The following is a 23,387-nucleotide window of genomic DNA, read 5'->3' as shown; positions in this document are numbered from 1 at the left end:
AAACATGGGGAATGGCTTTAAAATTTGGATAATCTCCTGTAGATGCCGTCAGTTCTTCATGTTCTGCAGATGTAGATGCCACTGGTTCTTCACATTCTGCAGATGTAGATGCCACTGGTTCTTCACGTTCTGCAGATGTAGATGCCACTGCTTCTTCACATTCTGCAGATGTAGATGCCACTGGTTCTTCACATTACGCAGATATAGATGTCACTGGTTCTTCACATTCTGCAGATGTGGGTTCCACCACTGCCATCTATTACGCGGCAGTTTAACTTACGACTCTTGGTCCGAACAGCTGCAACTAGACATAAGGACAGGTTTGTTTGTATCTCTGAAAGTTCGTTCGTCGAACGTTCGTAAGTAGAGGAGTTGAACAGACTGGAAAAAGAGTGTTCTCTGAGGCAAGCATAAAAAAAACAAAATTTTGTTTTATTCATGACAAAAACGAACCAAACTGTCACACGTATGCACCTGCGCCTCACACACACAAACGGGTCACAAACACACGAGCACCCGCGTGACAACAAAGACACATACACGCACCAGCGTCTCACACACGCAGACGCGTCTCACACATGAGCACCAGCGTCTCACACGCGCGCACCTGCGTCACGCGCGCGCACCTGCGTCACACACGCGCGCACCTGCGTCACACACGCGCGCACCTGCGTCACACACGCGCGCACCTGCGTCACACACACACAGATGCGTCTCACACACGCGTCTCACACACGAGAACCCGCGTCACACACACGAGCACCCGCGTCTCACACACACGCACCCGCGTCTCACACACACGCAAGCACGTGCGCACGCATGGCATTATTGCAACGGTTATGCAACTTGTCAGCGGCCTCGCATTGAGCCAATGAATGAACGTTGAGTGAGTGGAGCTCCTCGTTTGTACCGGAGTGGTACGCGAGGGGGTTGGTCTGCAATGGGAACGTTAAAGACAAATAAACGATGCGAAACGTAAAGTCGCCAGAAAACGAACGCCGCGGCAGATCGTTGCACCGTGGCGTACAATATATCCGGGAATTTGGGAGGGGGGGGGGTGGCGGGGAGACTTGAGGGTGGGAGCAAAACTGTGCTCCGAAATAATGGTTTCATTTTCGGTGACAGATGGCGCCGATATCAATGTCGCATCGGTAACCGCTGCCACCACCACCCCTTAACACGTGGCCAATCGGCGAGGGGGTTTGTCACGTAACACAGCGCGTGGCCAATTCGTTACTCGTTCAGCACCAACCGGTCGGTCGTTTACAACCCGACAAGCTGGTGACGTTCCTAACTCCCCCCCACCCCCACCAAAAGAAACCAACCTCTGTCGTGGATAATATTGGTCGTGAAAAGCGTGCCGACTGCACGTTAAACACGACTCTTTGGCTCTTGAAAAAACTTCTCAGCCCCCCAAAGTCCTCCACCTCCTCTTCCTCTTCGTGTCCGTCAGTCCAACATGATGTTTGTGCGACACACCGGGCATATGGCGCTTTGCTGTGAGAGAGGAGAGAGAGAGAGAGAATGAATGTAGCAGTGCGAGACAAGGGGAGAGTGCTGGACGAGGTGGGAGGAGTAGAGAACTCATGACGGAGTTTTAAGCCCACTCTCTGCCCAGGGACAATATACATTAGATATTCGATTATCTGGCTGCTTCCAACATTATCTGGCGGTTCCCAGGGCCAATCCAGAGAAACCGGCAAAGCCACTCCAAAGGCTGTAACAGAGTTCGGCTATCGGCACCATCACCATGTGTACGTGATAAAAACAAAGTAGCAACGCTTCATTTCAGTGTTCAAATATTATATTTGTACGGTACATAATAGACTTTATGCAACATAGACAATGACAATTTTACACGTATATATACATGTACATTGTTTTTTATTACTTCATAACTAGAGTTAGGTAGGCATCCATATGGGTGGCTATCCTGTAGAGTGTCCCATTGAGCCATCTGGTCTCTTTTAGATTAAAACATCCAAGAATGGTAACTTGCCAGCCTTTTCCACCTCCATGGTGAATTTGATTAATTCCCTCATCAAAACTCTACACCATAGAGCTCAATGTATTTCCGGCCATCATCACCTCGCCAGTGAACTGGAACACGTAATTGATTTCTCCAAGACGAAGGTACTTTGCAAACCCACTGGCTATCAACAAAGATTCGTTCATGAAGCCATCCATATTTATAGACAGACACAATTTCAACCGACAAGATGGGTACATTTCGATTTAAAGCTTTCGTGACTGCAGGAATTCATCTTCTTGGTTCTTTCGGTAAAGTCACGTAGAATGGAAACAATTAAAATAATAAAATAAAACATAATAAAATAATTCTCACGACGTTTCGGCCACAACGCAAGCAGCCGTCATCAGGTGAAGACCAGGTCTGTCGGGGAGACAGCGTCTGAATGAAACAGCACCATGCTTGGAGCGTATATTTAAGCTGGGTTGGAAGGGGGGGGGGAGGGCGCCATATTTCGTTGCTCGCTCTTAGTGTCTTTCACACGATGGTCAATAGTAGTGTATAATAATAAATAGTATAAAATGTATATGCTTAATACAATGTACAATATAGTATCGTAATTGCATAGTGAATATACAGCAGTATATATAGTATACTGATGATACTATGTAGTTTATACTTTAGTTGTTTACGTGGTTGGTTTTGGTTGCTGTAGCTACATACATTCCCTTTATTAGTGCTACCCCTATCCCCTCCCTTTGATGCTGCTAGTCCTGCATAATGCACGGGCATAAGTAGTACTAATCACATACCTGCATTTCCCATAAATATGCTAAATTACGTGGTGGTTTCTAGTTGCGGCAGCTATATACTATTAACACTCCTTCCCTTTATTAGTGCTACCCCTATCCCCTCCCTTTGATGCTGCTAGTCCTGCATAATGCACGGGCATAAGTAGTACTAATCACACACCTGCATTTCCCATAAATATGCCTATAAATATGCTAAATTCCTCTTGATATAGAAATTATTTAGTGAAGGCGCCCTTCCCCCCCCTTCCAACCCAGCTTAAATATACGCTCCAAGCATGGTGCTGTTTCATTCAGACGCTGTCTCCCCGACAGACCTGGTCTTCACCTGATGACGGCTGCTTGCGTTGTGGCCGAAACGTCATGAGAATAATTTTATTATGTTTCATTTTATTATTTTTATTGTTTCCATTCTACGTGACTTTACCGAAAGAACCAAGAAGATGGGTACAAACTGAGCAATCAGTGGAAGGACGTTATTATTCTTAGGTTTTTTCGGTAAAGTCACGTAGGTAAAAATTTGTAATTAATAAAAGTAAATAAAACAAAATAAAAAATCACGACGTTTCGGAAGCAACACAAGCCTCCGTCTTCAGGTGGAATCGTCACAGCCACGACAGCTCTATCAAGTAAATGAGAGATCACAAGAAATACCACCCCGTATATATAATGGTTGAGGGGGGAAGGGCCAGGAACGGCACACTTTTTATTAATATGGTAAGGTTTAATTAATAAAAAGTGTGCCGTTCCTGGCCCTTCCCCCCTCAACCATTATATATACGGGGTGGTATTTCTTGTGATCTCTCATTTACTTGATACAGCTGTCGTGGCTGTGCTGGTTCCACCTGAAGACGGAGGCTTGTGTTGCTTCCGAAACGTCGTGATTTTTTTATTTTTATTTTGTTTTATTTTACTTTTATTAATTTAAATTTTTTGCCTACATGACTTTACCGAAAAAACCTAAGAATATGAATCCTTGCAGTCACGAAAGCTTCAAATCTAGGACATTATTAACCAGTTTAAGTCATAACTGGCTGTGATGTTTCCATCCTGCCACCTTTCGATGTTAGTTGCTATTTGCGGCTCTCTGATTCTACATAAGCAGGTTAAATTTCCCAGCCACCTCGTGTGCCGACGTGGCTGCGGCTCTGCGATCTTACATTAACATGCTAATTTCTTACATTAACATAAATAGCCCCGCCCACTTCGTTTCTGACCCTTGGACTACACCCATTTGAAACCTTTAAAACAGCCTGCCTCAGCAGCTTTCCTCTCTTTATTCAGCCTGATGATGAACGCTTGCATTGTGATCGAAACGTCGTAGTTTTTTTCAATTATTTTTGTTATTTTCATTGAACCCATCTACGTGACTTTACCGAAAGACCCAAAAAATAGTTGTAATTACTGGCAAAAACATCACTCAGATTGTAAATGCTGTGGATTTGCTTTCCAATACACAGCACGGTGTGCTGTACTCTTAACGTATTGGCATGTTCTGTTTACGTGACAAAACTTGCTAAATGGACTGTCGGGTGGTGGCGGTTTTAATGACACATTTATATTTACGCGATCTAACACCAAAACAAACTTCTATTATAAAAGGGAAGCGGTTTGCGGAATGCGAGCGCAAGAGAGCATGCTACCGAACCTCAAAACCATTACATGCGCACATTTTGCCGGTCACAGTAACACACGTCGTCATCACCACCATCAGTATTATTATTTACTTGCAACGCTCACAATGATGCGCGCCATTCAATTATAGCAACGGTCCGATTTGAAAGAAAGAAAATAATAAGGCAAGAGGATATTTGCTTTAACACGTAGGCCCTCGCGACCATACGCCTATGGTGATTAACTGTGAGCGGACAACAACAGGTCTTGTGATTTCGTGCATCCACAAAACGGAAGGGTGTCAAGGCACGGAGTGCATGCATAATGTCCGCTGATTACCATGATTAACCGAACCGGTAATGGGTATCCATTGTAATTCATATGCATACATTAACCTCCCCCTCTCGGGCAATCCCATCTGATTGGCTCAGCACCCACCACCACCACCATCACCACCACCCACCACGCTCACCTGTAGCCACCTGTCGATGCAGGCAGCGTGGAAGGCGTGCAAGCAGGGCAAGGTCCGCATCACCTCCCCCTCCTCGTATGCCTCCGTGCAGATGCTGCACCTGCAGAGTGGTGGGGGGGAGGGGATGGTGGTGAAATTAATTGTATTTTTCCCAGGTAAGGCCCACTGAGCTATACCACAAAAGGTGTCGATACAACTTCAGTGAATTACTTCAATGAGCCGCTTACTTTATGGAACAGGTTTTTTCTTCTTCCTCCTTATTTCAAGCGATAATTTTAGGTGTCTCATCATTTAAAACTAAAAACCAGGTGTAAGGGCCCCACTAAGCCATGTAGTAGCTCTTTATCAGAAGCGACCCTGATCATTACAAACGATAGCTCAATGAAGTGGGATTATCAGCATCACCATCACGTGGAAAATAATAGCAGCAGCCCGAATGCTCTAAACCGCGTGGAGGGGAAAAACTGGAAGACCTAACACTTCCTATTTTATTTCTTCTGGATTTGAAGCTTTCGTGACTGCAAGGATTCATGTTCTTAGGTTTTTTCGGTAAAGTCACGTAGGTAAAAAATTAAAATAAATTTGTTTTTTTAATTAATTCATTTTAATTTTTTACCTACGTGACTTTACCGAACGAACCAAGAAGATGAATATACTTCCTCTTCTTAGGTTTTTTTCGGTAAAGTCACGTAGAAAGTAAAATAAAATAAAAACAGAAATCACGACGTTTCGGAGGCAACACAAGTCTCCGTCATCAGGTGGGACCGTCACAGCCAGATTAGCTGTATCAAGTGATACAGCTAATCACTTGATACAGCTAATCTGGCTGTGACGGTCCCACCTGATGACGGAGACTTGTGTTGCCTCCGAAACGTCGTGATTTCTGTTTTTATTTTATTTTACTTTCTACGTGACTTTACCGAAAAAACCTAAGAAGATGATTCCTTGCAGTCACGAAAGCTTCAAATCTAGAAATATACTTCCTATTTCTACCAGGCTTGCATAGGTCCATTTGCTCTTTCTCCCCCCCCCCCCCCCCCGTCGGAGTGGATTTCCACAGGTCTTTCTCTCCCCCGGGCCGCCGCAAGATGGATTTCCACACAGCTCTCTCATTGACATGCTCATTTCTCTGCTCCAGCACCCCCACCTCTCTCTCTGCCCCACCCCTCCCCTCTCTATTTAAGGCCTCGACACAGAAGCGTTGTGTCTCTGTGTGTGTCTCTGTGTCTCTCTATGTCTGTGTGTCTCCGTGTCTGTGTTTTGTCTCTCAAATTTAACAATCTTTGGAAGAATGTAATCAACCAGGTAGGGTGTTGACTGTTGTGTTAGCCAACTCTATGTGTTGTATTGCATTGTATTTCTAATTTTACTGGTTTGTTTTTTACCTGATGACGATTGCTTTTGTTGCAATCGAAACGTCGTATTCTATTACTTAATTTATTTTCGTTTCTTTCTACGTGACTTTACCAAAAGAACCAAAGAGTTATTTCACACAGCGTACCTACCCAACCGTGCTAATCGGAGTTGCGAAGGTGTGAATGTTGGACGATGACGGTAAAACGTACTGGGAGTTTGGCTTGCGCAGGTCGGCCGAGAAGACCTGGGTGGGCAGCCGGTGTATGTCTGCGGCGCTGAGGTGATGCGCTCGGACGCCAAGCTGCTCATCCAGCCGCAGCAGCTCCTGAACATCGTCGTCATCGTCACCATCGTCATCACTATCCCTGAACTCTTGTGTACAGGACTTACTATCGTAACCGTTCTCATCATCGTCATCACCATCGTCACCATCACCATTATCACGATCGTCACCATCCACGAGCTCACGAGTACTGGACTCACATCGTCACCATCACTCGTTCTCATACATTCTCTATTCATCCCCCAAACAGCAGGAAATTTTCACTCGCTAACAATTTAATTTTGAACCTGTTTACAAGTGAGTAGAGTCACGCTACCGTTAGTACAATGGTCACCCTACCGTTAGTACGATGGTCACCCTACCGTTACTACGATGGTCACCCTACCGTTAGTGCGATGGTTATTCTACTACATCGACTTCACGTTTCTATAGCTTAAGTTGTAGCAGGATCCTTCGCAGAACAAGCGTTGAGACTTGGTGAGGCTTTCTGGGTAAACAGGTAGAATAGCTACAGATAGCAACAACAACAATAAACAGCAACACTGTAGGTAGTGCCAGCATCAACCACCATGGTAGCGGAGTTAGCAGCACCATCATCATCACCATCAGTATCATCATCATCATCACAACCAGGAGCGCTATTATCAGCAGCACCACCCAATATTACCGGCACCACCAGCAGAGCCATCACCATTACAACCAGCACCATCATCATCATGATCATCATTACTAGCACATCAGTGCCATCATCATCACTTGCACACCAGTTTCAGCACCATCAGAACCATCAGCATTGACATGAGCATCATCAGCCTACCTCCGGTTGCCTCCAGCGGTGATGGCATCATACACAAGCACACACGTGCGATGACGCACTCACATCACCAGGGCAGCAGCAAACTAACATAAACCATCATCGCGCGACCTCCAGTCATCTTCATAGCGGCAGAAGCGGCTTTTGGCTGGCCGTTGAACAAATACGGTGGTCACCGCATTGTCCCGCGGCGCTTTCAGAAGCGCTTCTGCGGTCGTCTGGAACGCTTACACAGCCGATGAAAAGATCATGCCGCTTGACTGATTCGTAGTGAGACCTTTGCTGACAAACTGGAGCTGGTCATGAGGACACTGCCCAGGTATGGAAAACTCTCCACTCTCTCCACAGCTGCCCCATCACCAATTGGGAGTTGTGGGGGTTGAGTGTCTGATTGCACAAAATACCCAGGCAGGTGCTTAGTTTGGTGGGGCTGATGGTAAGGCCCCACCTGTTAGTGGCAAGCTCCAGGTTCAGCAGCAACGCCTCCAACTCCTCCTCTGAGTGAGCAGCAATCACCAGATCATCAGCATACATATGGTTGATCAATAGGGAGCCATCCCTTGACCGCACCTGGGCATCGATTAGCCTCGCAATGTGGGAGCCAGAGCGCAACCCTGACATGCCACTTTAGCTAGCACCTGTGACACGTCATAGAAGGCATCTGACTTATCAGCCTTGCCTGCATCACTCCACTGATGTTCATCTTCGGTGGATGCAAAAGTAACCACGACCACCACTCCTCGCCTCTGGATGGGAAGGCGAGCCCACAGTAGCCTGGGGCTTAAGCTTCCCACACTTCACCGCCATGCTCCCACACCCCCTTCATTTCTTGTTGTTTGGTAGTCTCCTGCCCCTAGTAGAGGACAGTCCACCCCTCATGGTGGCAGGAGTCAGAGCCAGTCCACCAGACCTCCTGAATACCGCAGAGATCCAGGCGGTAATGGTCCAGCTTCCGACAGAGGATTGGCAGCCTCTCCTCCACAGTGAGCGTTCAAACATTCCACGTGGCCACCCGCAATGGCTTTTTGCTGTTTCTGGAGGAACTCCGAGAGTAAGGATTCAGTCTCCTGGCTCTGCCAAATGGGTTTGTCCCGGGCCCTCTGGCACAAGCTTAGTTAGATTTTTAACACGTGTTTTGGTGGTAGTTAGATTGAAGGTGGAGGGGTTAACAGCCCCTTGCACCTGTCCAGAGCCCTCATTGGACACTGTGGTGGCACCATGAGGGGGTAAGCCAAATGGAATTGGCCATTCCTCCCATGGAATTGCTCGCACCCACCATAGCGTCACCATCTGACACCACCGAGGAGGTAGGGGGTTGTTTTTGCCGGACACTGTCCACCATACACACCCAGATATACACAACAAAGACAAAGTTTCCCCGTCTAGCCGCAACAGACTGTTGGGGCAAGTGCTGTTAGCGAGCACCTATGAAGGCCGGCAAGGCACACGAGGGGGTGGGTGGCCAACACCACGCCCGGCCGCCTTTGTCTTCCTAGGGGTGATGCTCACACATTGCACCAGGTACTCATTTGAGGATGAGTCCACCTAGGGGAGGCCCTGGACCGATTAAGATAGTCGTCACTGGTGTTGGCCGTGCGCAAAAATCGAACCCGGGTCGCCAGGTTCGTAGCTCAGCGTGCTAACCGCTACACTACCGCTCCCCGCAAATATCAACAACAACCGCCCTTCACCACTAAGTGGCAGTGACGTCACCACGACGCTTGTGCCAAGCTATGTGCACGTTAAGGCCACGTGAAGCGTTGAATGCCTGCTGGCAGGAGGTCACGGGACAGACTCAAGTGCTATGGGTCGACCGACTGAGATAACTGGCCGATGTACCACCCGTGCCCCCTACTGTGCCAACACACACGCGTGCACGGTCTTCACCTCGTAGTCATCGCCGTTGTTGCTGGGGCTCTGCTGCTGCGTGTGCATCGAGGTCATGGCGATGGCGCGCAGAAAATTGGGGGGGATGCTGCAGCACGTCCACCCTGAAGAGGGCATGGGGGGGTGGGGGACAACGCCTCCGGTGAGCACGGTCAGTTACGCACGGCGTGTGGGAAGTTGATCGTGCGTGCGTGCAACACGGAGACACGAAGGGAGGATGCGGAGACACGACGGGAGAACAGAGACACATGGGGCACACTGTAGGTCAGCAGAGACAGCAGACACCTGCGGGAGACGCACGGGGGCACCATGGGGACACCCTGGGGAGGGAGAACTCACCCGGGTACGTGTCCCTGTGCTGGTGCTGCGACGGGTTCCTCCTCCTGCGCTGGTTGCGCGGCATCTGGGGAGGGCGGCAGAGGGGAGACGTTGAGATTGGGGTGAGCGCGGTGGCCAGGCAGATGTTGAACTACCTCACCTGGTATGGAGGAGGTCGTAGGTTCGATCAGTCTGGATTTGCCCAAAAACATCTAACAACTACTCGCAAGATTAATTGCACTGTAAACCCAAAAGCCACTTTACAACCAAGACTGCAATGGAAGCACTATACTCCTATGTGCATCACTTTAAATGTGTTCTGTAATTTTTTTTGATGTGACATGTTTTAGTTTGGTCTACAATCTTTTCAATCAAAATGTAATCCGGTGGCACCGCAATCGCACCTCCGATCAGCACGGCCGGCTACGTACGGTGCGAAAGAAGTTCAACACGCACATACAGAGACCCAGACACCCAGACCCACAGAGATCCACAGATTAGCACGATTGTCTAAGTACAGTGCAAAATAAGTTCAACGGACGTACACTACAATACTATACACTCCGTAATACACTACACGACTATACACTACACTGCTATACACTACACTACACTAGACAGTGCACTATTATACACTCCACTAAACCACTATACAAAATTGAAAACTAATTTCTTTAGAAATGCTTCCTGTTGTTGTGTTTAGTTTGTTGTCCTTCCTCCTGGCACCTTCGATTAGATTAGCACGGCCGGCTACGCACGGTGCGAAAGAAGTTCAACACGCACATACAGTCAATCACAGATCATCCGGCACTGCGCGATTATTCCGGCTGCTTCCCGGGCCGATCCGGCGTAACCGGCAAAACCCCTCTGAAGGCTGTGCGATCGCCAAACACATGGTTGTTGAAACAAGAGCAGAGGCGCGCTACGTACATCACCCCATGATGCAGAGTCTTCGAGATTACCAACACCTACAAACATGCCATGCAAGAATGTGGAAACATAAGCTATTCTAAATAATGATTTAATTTAGACTTAAAACTTTCGTGCCTGCAGGAATTTATATTATATGGTTTTCTCAGTAAAGTCATGTAGAAAAAAAAAATCAAAAACAATAAAGTAATAAAAATAAAGTGAATAAAAAATAATAAAAATATCACGATGTTTCGATCGCAACACACAAGCTTGTGTTGCGATCTATGTGACTTTAACGGAAGAACCATAGAACAATGATTGAGCCATTATCTGGCGTTTTTGAAAATTCAGTGTCCCCTTCGTCCCTGGATAATTATCGATGATCGACTCCTGTACATGGTGACCCTCACCTCTTCTTGGTGATTCGAGGAGCGAGTCGGGGGGCGGTGCCAAAACTCTTCCGTGTCACCGCCACCACCGCCACCGCCGCCACCGCCGCGACCTCCAGGCCCCGCCAGCCTCTCCGCTTCCTCCTCGTCAAACTGGATCTACGGAAGGCGGCGGCGGTTACTTGCTGGACGCCCGAGGGAGTACGGACAACTCCCCCTCTCTCTTGCGTACGACGAGCCTGGCGAGCGAGCGAGCATATCTACGGCTTCGGGAGCGTGGCGTCGTGGTAAACGTCTCTGAACGACGTTGACCAGCGGGCTTCGGTGGCGTTACTCTGCGGGCAACGGTTTGTGGCCAGGAGATGTTGACTACCTCGCCTGACATGCAGGAGGTCGTTTGTTTGATCCAGACCCTGACACGTGTGTGTGCGTGCGTACGTGTGTGTATGCGTACGTATGTGTGTGTATACATGCGTGTGCGTACGTGTGCGTGCGTACGTGTGCGTGCATACGTGTACGTGCATACGTGCGTGTGTGTGCATGCATGCGTGTGCGTACGGCTACCCCAACGCTGCCCTCCGCTGCGCTCACCTGCAGCGCTCGAGCCAGCGCCTCGTCCTCGTCCATCTGCACCTGCTGCTGCGCAAAGACGGCGTCCCCCTCGACCTCATCGTCGTCGTCGCTGTTGATCACTATGAAGTTGGGTGGGATCCGAACCCATTCCCCTGCAAGCGCGGGACCAATGCAGAGCCCACCGTCACCCATTGTTCTTACCAAAACCACGGCCATCGCCATCAACGTCATCATCATTATCGTAGTAGTCGTCATCATCATCATCGTCATCATTGTCGTCATCATTGTCGTCATCATTGTCGTCATAGTCGTCAGCTCAGTGGAGCCTTACAACTGGTAAAATAAAAAGTTTGTAAAGTGGTACCTCGGTATACGTCGTTAATTCGTTCCAGAAGGTAGGACTTATACCAAAAATGACGCATACCAAACGAATTTTTCCCATAAGAAATAAAGGGAAAGGAAATAATCCGTTTCAGAGGTAAATAAATGATATTTTAAGTGGCATATTATACATTAATGGGGTTGTATAAAACAATTTAGACACTAATTACTAAAATGCATACAGAAGCCACGTGACCGCGCTGCTGCCAGCTGCGCTGGTCACGTGGCGTGCCTCAACCCCCCACGTCGCGCGCGTCTCGACCCGGGGCTCCACCCTCCATGGGGACAGCCCGCCGCACCCCCCGCCCCGCCCCCCAACGCCCCCCCGGCCCCTCTCCCCCCGCCCCTCTCCCCCACGCCCCCCGCCCCTCTCCCCCACGCCACCCCACCCCTCTCGCTTTGTTTCAGTCGTGAACGCGGGTATTGTATGCGGTGACTCATCCCGACCCACACAAGTTCTAGCAAACGCGTCGTATCCCAAGCAAGACGTCGTCGTATCCCAAGACATTTTTTTCTCGAGAAAACACGACGTATACCAAATTCGACTTATTCCAAAGCGGTCGTATACCGAGGTCCCACTGTATTTGGATGCTATACATTGCCACATGATGATTAAGCCTCTTCGTTGAGCCATCATTTGTGATATACGCAGGGTCACTTCTGAGAAGGAGCTACACAGCTCAAGGGCCCTTACACCTGGTAACACAAACTAGTTTTAGTTTATCATTTTAGTTCAGCGGTACTCCCTCAAGTGTTTCGCTGGCGGTATTACAATGGTTTGACCGGACGTTCACCGTGCCAATGGTCTCAGTCGGCCGGTCGCGGCCTCTCACCGGTGCTGCTGGGACCTGGTGCAGCGTCGCTGAAGGAGTGGCGGGGCCGGCGGCACCGCGGTGACGGCGGTGAGGACGACGACGCCGGCGGCGAAGCCCGGCTCACGCCACCTGCACCAGTGCAAGATCTCAGGTGAGACGGCACCGCCAGGGACGGAGCCTCATAACGCGTGGGCGTGCAGTGGTGGTGGTAACAGTGGTGATGGCAGTGGTGGTAGCGGTGGTGGCTGTGGTGGTGGTAGTGGTGGCAGTGATGGTGGTAGTGATGGTGGTAGTGGTGGTGGTAGTGGTGGTGGTAGTGGTGGTGTGGAGGAGGCTCGTGAAGGACGCTGCTACTGGGCAGTTTGAGGCAGTCGCCCTCCAGCAACAACGGAGGGCAGAGGGTCAATGCTCACAACAACAAGCAGAGCGCCGGGTGGCTAAAATACAGCAAGTTGGCACACTAGGGGGTACAGCTGGTGTGCATCTACTGGTCATCTCAGCCAACCTAGCAGGTATTTGACACTTCACGTGGCCTCAAAGTGCGCCTGGGCCTAGCACAGGCACCGTGGTGACAGTCACCGACACTTAGTGGCGAACGGCGGGTGTTGGTATTGGTGGTGCTGATGGCGGTTGTGGTGTCAGTGGTAGTAATTGTAGTGGCAATGGTGGTGGCTGTGATGATGATGGTATTTGGAGGTGGTTGTAGTGGTGCTGCTGGTGATAGTGGTGCTCATACCGTTGCTAGCACCGCTTCTACTGCTGAAGCTAGTTCTGCTGCTTTGTACTGCTAATGCTGTTGCGATTTAAAACTATTTTAAACTATTTAAATTTCACCAGAGAAGGCCCACTGAGCTATGTAGCTCTTGTTCAGAAGCGACCTGGCAATAAATGAGAAAGCCCATTCAAGTGGCTTATAGCGTGGAAATTCACAGCGGCCAAAAACGCGTGATGTTGATTTTAAAAAATGTGAAGGGAAAACCGGAGGGGACCCGGATAAAAATCCACGCGACCACTGGGAGATGGAGAGAAGCAGACTCCAAATATAAAGCAGCAGGCATCAGGGTCGGGATCGAATCCGTGACCTCCTGTATACCAGGCGAGGGAGTCAACATCTCCGGTGGGCTCTGTCAGAATCTGTAGTTAGACTGGAGTAATCCGATGAGCTCTGAAGCTATTTTACCGCTGCTGCCAATGCTGATGCCAATAAGATTACTACCACTGCTGCTGCCAGCGCTGCTGCCAGTAAGATTACTACTGCTGATGCAAGTATTGATGCCAGTAAGATTACTACCACTGCTGCTGCCAGCACTGCTGCCAGTAGGATTACTACTGCTGATGCAAGTATTGATGCCAGTAAGATTACTACCGCTGCAGTTCGCATTGATGCCAGTAAGATTACTACCACTGCTGCTACCACTGCTGATGCCAGTAAGATTACTACTGTTGCAAGTATTGATGCTAGTAAGATAACTACCGCTGCTGCTGCCAGTGCTGATTGCCAGTAGGATCACTGCTGCTGCTACCAGTGCTGATGCAAGTAAAGTACTACTGCTACTGCTGCAAGTATTGATGCCAGTAAGATTACTACCACTGCTACTATCAGTGCTGATGCCAATAAGATTACTACTGCTGCAAGTATTGATGCCAGTAAGATTACTACCACTGCTACTACCAGTGCTGATGCCAATAAGATTACTACTGCTGCAAGTATTGATGCTAGTAAGATCACTACCGCTGCTGCTGCCAGTGCTGATTGCCAGTAGGATCACTGCTGCTGCTACCAGTGCTGATGCCAATAAGATTACTACCGCTACTGCTACCAGTGCTGATGCCAGTAAGATTACTACCGCTACTGCTGCAAGTATTGATGCCAGTAAGATTACTACCACTGCTATTACCAGTGCTGATGCCAATAAGATTACTACTGCTGCAAGTATTGATGCCAGTAAGATCACTACCGCTGCTGCGAGTACTGATGCCAGTAGAATCACTACTGCTGCCAGTGCTGATTGCCAGTAGGATCATTGCTGCTGCTAGTGCTGATGCCAGTAGGATTACTACTGCTTCCAGTGCTAGGCAGAACGGGTGGATGAGTTGGGGGGGGGGGGGTCTCACCGGCGAGTCCTCTCGGGCAGACGTCGCGACTGGGAGAACATCGCAGCCCGAGCCGTCTTCTCGCCTGGGTCGTGGGGGGGTTGTGGTGGCTCATGGGAGCCTGTGGCCACGCGCATACCCGTAGCAGGGGTGGGTGTGGGGTGGTTGACGTGGGGTGGGGTGGTTGACGTGGGGTGGATGAGGTGGAGTGGGTGTGGTGGGGTGAGTGGGGTGGGATGGGTTGGGTGGGGGGCGGTCAGAACAACAATGCCACACAGGAACTCATTTGAAGCAGAGTCTACCTAGGGGAGCCCCAGAACTAGTTCAGATAACAAGTTCTGGGGCTCCCATCACCAGTGGTAATTATAACACTCGCAAACATGCACACGCACCACCACTGACGCTCACCAATAGTGACACTCACCACCAACACGCTCCGCCACACAGACGCTCACCAACAGCTATAATAATCGCCACTGGTGATGGCCGACAGCGGGAATCGAACTCGGGCCGCCGGGTTCGTAGCAGGGAGTAGCACTGACCGCTACACTACCCCTCATCTTTGTTGGGTATACGCGGATGGACAGAAGTATGGACGCTTGTGCCAGGCTATGTGCACCTTGAGGCCACGTGAAGTGTTGAACGCCCGCTGGCAGGAGGTCACGGGGCAGACCCAGGTGCCACGGGTCTACTGAGATGACTGGCTGATGCACCACCTATGCCCCCTACTGTGCCAACTTGCTGTGCTTTATCCACCCGGTGCTCCGCTCGTCGTAGTGAGCGACGCTCCTCCGCCCTCCGTTGTTGTTGGAGGGCAACTGCCTCCAACTTCTCAGCAGCGTCCTTCACGAGCCTCCTCCACAGAAGCCGATCTTGACACCGCTGGTACCAGTCATTTGGCAAGTCCACTCAGCTCCACATCCTCCTGTACCACATCACTCCATCTCCTCTCTAGCCCGTGCCGTGCCCGTTTCGCCCCCTCAATCCGGCAAAAAAAAGCTGTTTAGGCATGCGGTGGATGGGCATGCGGGCTACATGGCCCAGCCAACGCAGCCTTGCCTGCCGGAGCTCACTGATGGGACTTTGTCCAGACCTTTGAAGGATTTGTGAGCTCCTCACACCATCCAGTCTGGTTAAACCCAGGATGGATCGTAGGCAGGCCATCCTAAATGTTTTTAACCGGCGTAGATGTTCCATTCGGGGGGTTCACGTTGCGCAAGCGTAGAGAAGGGAGGGTATGACCGTGGACGAGAAGACCTGAAGCTTCGTGCGGAGCGACAGGCCAGGTAGCTTCCACACAGCGTTACGCAACTGATGAAAAGATAATGTCGCTCGACTGATTCGGAGTGAGGCCTCTGCTGTTAAACCGGATCCTGTCATGAGCACACTGCCCAAGTATGGGAACTCTCCACTCTCTTCACAACTGCCCTTTCATCAATTGGGAGTTTTGGGGGTGGAGTGTCCGATGGTACAAAATACCCAGGCAGGTGCTTAGTTTTGGTGGGGCTGATGGTAATGCCCCAACCACTTAGTGGCAAGCTCCAGGTTCAGCAGCAGCGCCTCCAACTCCTCCACCGAGTGAGCAGCAATTACCAGATTGTCGGCATACATAACGTGGTTGAGCAATAGGGAGCCATCCCTTGACCGCACCCGGGCATCGATCAGCCTCCCATTGTATCTGTACCAGATGGGAATTCCTCCGGTACAGCTATTAAAGGCTTCACGAACTACGTGGTCGAAATAGATGTTAAATAATGTGGGAGCCAGAGGACATCCCTGTCGCACCCCAAGGTGTACAGGGAATGGCTCCGACTCCCGGCAACATAGTTTTACCTGGGCCCGCACACCATTATGAAGGTCCTTAATGATCGTGAGCAGAGGGTCAGGGATTCTGAAAGCACGAAGAACTACCCAGAGCCCAGGCCTACTGATGGTATAATAGGCCTTGACCAGGTCACTGACACACACACACTGAGACATACTCACCTGTGAGCACGCCGGTGGCTCTGCGCTGAGCTCTGGCAGTGGCTGCCGCCTCTTTCTGCTGACAAGGATGGGGCTGTGGGTAGTAACCACGGAGACAACACTGACCAACACGCTCGCCAACACTCGCCAACACGCTCACCGACACTCACCAACACTGACACTCACCAATGTAACACTCACCAACACGCTCACCCACACTGACACTCACCAACATTGACACTTACCAAAATGCTAACCCACACTGACGCTCACCAACAGTGACACGCACCAAAAGTGACACTCACCAACACGTTCACCCACACTGACGCTCACCAACAGTGACGCTCACCAACACGCACACCGACACTGACCAACAGTGATACTCGCCGGCACCGAGACTCACAATCGTTGTCACTCACCCACGCCCTGTTTTTCGGCTCACCTCACACCTCACCTGTTGGATCCCCCCCCAAGATGGCGGCAGCGTGTGCGGCGGCATGTGAATTGTGCTGCATGTGTATGAGCTGTACGTGAGAATGGGTGAGAATGAGCTGCATGTGAGCTGCGTGTGAGTGAGTTGTGTGTCTGCGAGTGAGCTGTGTGTGTTTATATTGAGATTGGCGGGTGCAAGGGGGTTTAATCGTTTTACTCGGGTTTAATCGTGTGTTCTTTCTCCATTTGTTCGTAATCATCACTTTCCGTCATCTCTCTCGTGAGTGTCAATATAAATGTACGTGTCTGTATTCATTACAACACAAATGAATGTTTATTTATTCTAATGTTAAGGTTTATTAACTACGTTTATTTAATGTTAATGAGTTTGAATGTGATTAAGGCCTAGTCCGTTAGCGCCTTGCCTCAAGCCCACGGCTTTTTGTATATTATTTTAAAGAGTTTGTTAATTTGTGTAAATTTATGCACAATACATCGTACTCGGGTCACCAGGTTCATAATGCAACAAGATACAAATACACGTAGATTTATTCTAATTTAAGATGTATTCACTGTGTTTATCGAGTTTAAATGTGATAAAGGCCTAGTCCATCAGCACCTTGACTACAGCCCTCAGCTTTTTGTATTGTTTTTAGTTTCTGTTAAATTGGGTACATTTATGCACTTTCGAATAAAAATGTACGTGTCTATATTTATTATAATACAAATACAAGGATATTTATTCAAATCTAGGGTTTATCTTTGTTTAGAGTAATTTTTTTTTACAAGGCCTAGTTCGCCATTGCCTCGTCTAAAGTCCTAGACTTCAAGCTTTTCATATTGTGTATTTATTATCCTTTACGGTTTATGAATGAATATGAGGAAGCCACTGGGGCAGATTGAAAACTATTTTCTTTAGAACAGTTTTTGTGTGTGTTTAGTTTGTTGTCCTTTCCCCGCACCTCTGATTATCGCAGTCGGCTGTGTACAGTGCGAAAGAAGTTCAACGTAGGTTTGTGAGCTGCCCACACGAGACGGCCTGGTGACACCCAGGGCGAGTCGTAGGCAGGCCTCCCGGGACGTTAAAAAAAAGCACAGATATTCAACTCACTCACAAACACCCACACACAAACACACAAATGGTGACAACAACCGCAATTTGCCGCTGAGTGGCGATGACGTCACCACGACGCTTGTGCCAGGCTATGCACACGATCAAGGTGCCACGGGTCGACTGACACACAACCACACTCAGACGAAGACCCCCATTTAGCCTTAACGTGATTTTGGGGCAAGTGCTGTTTCCGAGCAGTATATATGGGGGCCGGCATGGCACAGGAGGAGGTGTGTGGGTAGCACCTGGCCCGGCCGCCTTTGTCTCCCGAAGTCACAGGGAGCAGCACCCAGGGCCCTGCGGACCGCCGTGGTCGTGGTGGTGAGGAGTGACGCGTCGCTCATGCTCGTGTGAAGTGCACGGAGAGTCTGTGGCGGAGTGCTTGAGCAGACCGAGAGAGCCACGGCAGGTGACGGTGGTGAAGGAGGGCTGGCTCTACAAGCGTGCTGCAAGTATATGACTGGGGCGATGAGAAATCAGGCGCACAGGCCGACAACGAGGGAACTGCAGACCACGCCCCGCTCGCTGTCCTCTAAGCTCGAGGATATGAGCACATGCAACGACCTGATCGGAAAGCACGGAGCAGCCCTCCAGCGTTCGCTCAACGACCTGGAAAACCTTAAGCTGCTGCCCGAGTGCAGCGAGAAGCTAAAGGCCATCAATGAGCATGCCACCTCCAATGCTGTGACCAACAGTGATCTCTTGCTCTGATGTCACATTGAGGGCGGTGCCCATCTCCAAAAACTCTAGCACACGGGCGATAGGCCGTGCATGTGTGACGAGTGCGGCAAGACGTTTCTCGCGCTCGGCCGACAAGTACTGCTGCTTACAAGTACTACATACAGAGACATACATCCAGACGTACACACACCCACACACAGACGTACAGAAACACGTACACACAGACGCACCTCGGCGTGACTGGCACGAAGTTGGGGCTACGCGTGACACTCACGCGGCGACAGCGCCGGCGGCGGTGCAGGAGGAGTCCACCGCGCCGCCGCTTGCGCGCCGGCTCCGGCGTTTCCGGGACGGCGGAGGGGCTGGAGTCGGAAATGCGCCCGGAGGTCTCCACAAACGCGGCGTCCATCAACCCAACACCGCCGACACCATCGTCGTCGTCGGCTCCGCCATCGTCGCCGTCGCCGCTCACGCCATGGCAAATGCCGAGAGAGCCACCCGGGACGGGATCGCCGTCCCCTTCTGCCTCCGCGGCGACGGCACCCACACGGGCCGCGCTCGGCCACTCACCGGACCACAGCGGCGGTGGCACGTCGGCGATAGAGCCGCGATCATCACTGCTGTCGATGTTGGTGCGGCTGCTGTCGATGTTGGTGCTGCTGCTGTCGATGTTGGTGCTGCTGCTGTCGATGTTGGTGCGGCTGCTGTCGATGTTGGTGCTGCTGCTGTCGATGTTGGTGCTGCTGCTGTCGATATTGGTGCTATTCCTGCTGCTGTCCATGTTGGTGCTGTTCCTGCTGCTGTCCATGTTGGTGCGGTTCCTGCTGCTGTCGATGTTGGTGCTGTTCCTGCTGCTGTCGATGTTGGTGCTGTTCCTGCTGCTGTCGATGTTGGTGCTGTTACTGTTACTGCTGCTGTCGATTTTGGCGATGCTGTTGGTGCTGCTGCCGCCGCTGCTGTTCTTACAGATGTCGTCGGCACTCCGCCGGCCGTTTGCTAGCAGTCCCTTGCGACTGTGGCGAATACGTCGCGCATCAACACCGTCCAATTTCCGAGCGCCGATGTGCCCAGCGGGGATAGCGGCAGGAGCGGCGGCGGCAACGGCACCACCACCACCGCCTGTGCCAGAAGCGACTGTCCCTGCAGTGTCGGGGCTGTGCCGCTCTGCTGATTGGCGGGAACGCCGGGCGCACTCTCTTACAACGCCGCCGCTCGCACCGTCTCTGTCTCTGCGAGCATCGCTTTTAGCGACAGGGAGGAAGCAAAGGACGTCTTCGATGGCACCGTCCTTGCGTCTTTTGCCGTTTAATTTGCCCACGCCGGTTTTGCCACCTTTGGCCAACAAGTGAGAGAGCAGAGAACACTCGCCGTCGGAGTCGTCATCGTCAACACCGCAGGCGGCGCCTCTCGCCGCGGCCGGAGACGGCGGCCAACCAGAGCCGTCAGCAGACTCGTCATCGCCGGCAAGCGCTCGTCTCTTGCGAGCGTTGCCGATGACGATGGCGACGTCAGGCGGCCGTCGTGAGACGGAGGCGGCGTGGAAATCATCGTTGTCGTGGCGTTTGCGTGACAGAGCAGCGTCGGGCCGGCGATGCCTTCTACCCGTCGGCTCGCCGGCCTCGTCACGGAGCCGCGCCGTCGACATCGTGGCCGCGTGGGGAGCGGCGAGCGGGGCGACCGGGGCTGGCGAGACGGCGGAGCCCGACCTGGTCCGGGGACGGCAGCACAGTCGCGCACTGCCCTCGTCTGAAGCCATCATCCTGCAGCTGGTGGGCTTGGCAGGAACCGCCAGAAACTACACCAAAGACAAAGATCCCACAGAAATAGTTTCAACAGACTGTTGGGGCAAGTGCTGTTCGCGAGTAGCACCTATGAAGGCCGGCCACTGTGGCACATGAGGGGGTGGGTGACCGGCACCACGCCCGGGCACCTTTGTCTCCCCAGGAAGCAATACAGTATACGCGTACAGTGTAATACCCAGAAACACCATCAAAGACAAAGATCCCCAATAACCTTAACAGACTGTTGGGGTAAGTGCTGTTAGCGAGTAGCACCTATTACACACGAGGGGGGTGGGTGGCCACCCACCCCCCACGCCCGCACGGTCGCCTTTGTCTCCCCAGTGAGCGATACAGCATAAGCATAGAGTGATACAGTATAAGCGTAGTGTAATACAATATAAGCGTACAATGCGCAACAGTATAAGCGTATAGTTTGATACGTTATAAACGTAATGTGACAGTATAATCGTTGTGATACAGTATGATCGTACAGTGTGGTACAGTAATATCGTTGTTGTACAGTATGAACGTAGCGTGATACAGTATAGTCGTTGTGATACAGTATAATAGTTGTGCGATAGTGTGGTTGTAGTGTGATACAGTATAATAGTTGTGGTACAGTGTGGTTGTAGTGTGATACAGTATATTAGTTGTGGTACAGTGTGGTTGTAGTGTGATACAGTATAATAGTTGTGGTAGTGTGGTTGTAGTGTGATACAGTATAATAGTTGTGGTACAGTATGGTTGTAGTGTGATACAGTATAATAGTTGTGGTACAGTGTGGTTGTAGTGTGATACAGTATAATAGTTGTGGTACAGTATGGTTGTAGTGTGATACAGTATAATAGTTGTGCGATACAGTGTGGTTGTAGTGTGATACAGTATAATAGTTGTGGTACAGTGTGGTTGTAGTGTGATACAGTATAATAGTTGTGGTACAGTGTGGTTGTAGTGTGATACAGTATAATAGTTGTGGTACAGTGTGGTTGTAGTGTGATACAGTATAATAGTTGTGGTACAGTGTGGTTGTAGTGCGATACAGTATAATAGTTGTGGTACAGTATGGTTGTAGTGTGATACAGTATAATAGTTGTGGTACAGTGTGGTTGTAGTGTGATACAGTATAATAGTTGTGGTACAGTATGGTTGTAGTGTGATACAGTATAATAGTTGTGCGATACAGTGTGGTTGTAGTGTGATACAGTATAATAGTTGTGGTACAGTGCGGTTGTAGTGTGATACAGTATAATAGTTGTGGTACAGTGTGGTTGTAGTGTGATACAGTATAATAGTTGTGCGATACAGTGTGGTTGTAGTGTGATACAGTATAATAGTTGTGGTACAGTATGGTTGTAGTGTGATACAGTATAATAGTTGTGGTACAGTATGGTTGTAGCGTGATACAGCACGACCTCGATATCCATCTCGCGCGGTTCAAAGAAAGCACGATGGGGTGGTTTTGCAGGTGAATGTGAAAGACGAAAGCCGTTACTACCGTCGTCTTGTTAAGAATGTAGCGAGTGGCGTCTCGCAAGGAAGCCGCCGCCACCGGCGACGACGACGACGATGACGAAGCCCTCAAGCGACTCCGCTCCGGCCGTTTGCGCCACTTTTCCCGCCGGATCACCGCCAACTGTCGCCCCAGAATCGCCGCGATCCCCGATTGGCTCCGAGCGCCGTCACGTGACGGGGCGCCCTCGTTTTCATTGGCGGGTTTCACTTCGAGCTGAAAGATGTTTCGCTGCCGAATCCAGAAGGAGATCTTCTGTTTTCAGAAGATGTTCTTCCTATTTCCAGAAGATGTTCTTCCTTTTCCAGAAGATGATCTTCCTTTTCCAGAAGATGTTCTTCCTATTTCCAGAAGATGTTCTTCCTTTTCCAGAAGATGATCTTCCGTTTCCAGAAGATGTTCTTCCTATTTCCAGAAGATGTTCTTCCTTTTCCAGAAGATGTTCTTCCTATTTCCAGAAGATGTTCTTCCTTTTCCAGAAGATGTTCTTCCTTTTCCAGAAGATGTTCTTCCTATTTCCAGAAGATGTTCTTCCTTTTCCAGAAGATGTTCTTCCTTTTCCAGAAGATGATCTTCCGTTTCCAGAAGATGTTCTTCCTATTTCCAGAAGATGATCTTCCTTTTCCAGAAGATGTTCTTCCTATTTCCAGAAGATGATCTTCCTTTTCCAGAAGATGTTCTTCCTATTTCCAGAAGATGTTCTTCCTGTTTCCAGAAGATGTTCTTCCTATTTCCAGAAGATGTTCTTCCTTTTCCAGAAGATGTTCTTCCTTTTCCAGAAGATGTTCTTCCTTTTCCAGAAGATGATCTTCCGTTTCCAGAAGATGTTCTTCCTATTTCCAGAAGATGTTCTTCCTATTTCCAGAAGATGTTCTTCCTATTTCCAGAAGATGTTCTTCCTTTTCCAGAAGATGTTCTTCCTATTTCCAGAAGATGATCTTCCGTTTCCAGAAGATGTTCTTCCTATTTCCAGAAGATGTTCTTCCTATTTCCAGAAGATGTTCTTCCTTTTCCAGAAGATGTTCTTCCTATTTCCAGAAGATGATCTTCCGTTTCCAGAAGGTGTTCTTCCTTTTCCAGAAGATGTTCTTCCTATTTCCAGAAGATGATCTTCCGTTTCCAGAAGATGTTCTTCCTATTTCCAGAAGATGATCTTCCTTTTCCAGAAGATGATCTTCTGTTTCCAGAAGATGTTCTTCCTTTTCCAGAAGATGTTCT

General features: G+C 49.9%; 1 protein-coding gene across 1 annotated transcript; it reads right to left on the bottom strand.

The window, feature by feature from the left end:
• Positions 1-411: 411 nt before the first annotated feature.
• On the bottom strand, positions 412-22,370 carry LOC144737022 (uncharacterized). Its single transcript, XM_078619672.1, has 12 exons — positions 22,155-22,370; positions 19,109-20,673; positions 16,673-16,745; positions 14,708-14,807; positions 12,611-12,721; positions 11,415-11,548; positions 10,845-10,982; positions 9,544-9,607; positions 9,205-9,308; positions 6,430-6,545; positions 4,865-4,964; positions 412-1,497 (listed from the first exon to the last, which is right to left on the bottom strand). The coding sequence occupies exons 2-12, from the start codon at positions 20,635-20,637 to the stop codon at positions 1,450-1,452; spliced, it is 2,517 nt and encodes an 838-aa protein (XP_078475798.1). The 5' UTR covers positions 20,638-20,673; positions 22,155-22,370; the 3' UTR covers positions 412-1,449.
• Positions 22,371-23,387: the final 1,017 nt, after the last annotated feature.

Source organism: Lampetra planeri, chromosome 64, assembly GCF_965212315.1.
Source record: "Lampetra planeri chromosome 64, kcLamPlan1.2.h2, whole genome shotgun sequence".
NCBI classification, from domain to species: Eukaryota; Metazoa; Chordata; class Hyperoartia; order Petromyzontiformes; family Petromyzontidae; genus Lampetra; species Lampetra planeri.
This window is presented reverse-complemented; position numbering and strand designations above follow the sequence as displayed.

What these genes read in the sequence shown, in the direction of transcription:
- LOC144737022 (XM_078619672.1), bottom strand. Translation starts at nt 20,637, where the DNA reads ATGATGGCTTCAGACGAGGGCAGTGCGCGACTGTGCTGCCGTCCCCGG. An exon ending in CGCTGGCTCGAGCGCTGCAG is followed by an intron (nt 10,983 to 11,414) that starts GTGAGCGCAGCG and finishes CGCCTTCCGTAG; the next exon opens with ATCCAGTTTGACGAGGAGGA. An exon ending in GCATCGACAGGTGGCTACAG is followed by an intron (nt 1,498 to 4,864) that starts GTGAGCGTGGTG and finishes CCTCTCTCACAG; the next exon opens with CAAAGCGCCATATGCCCGGT.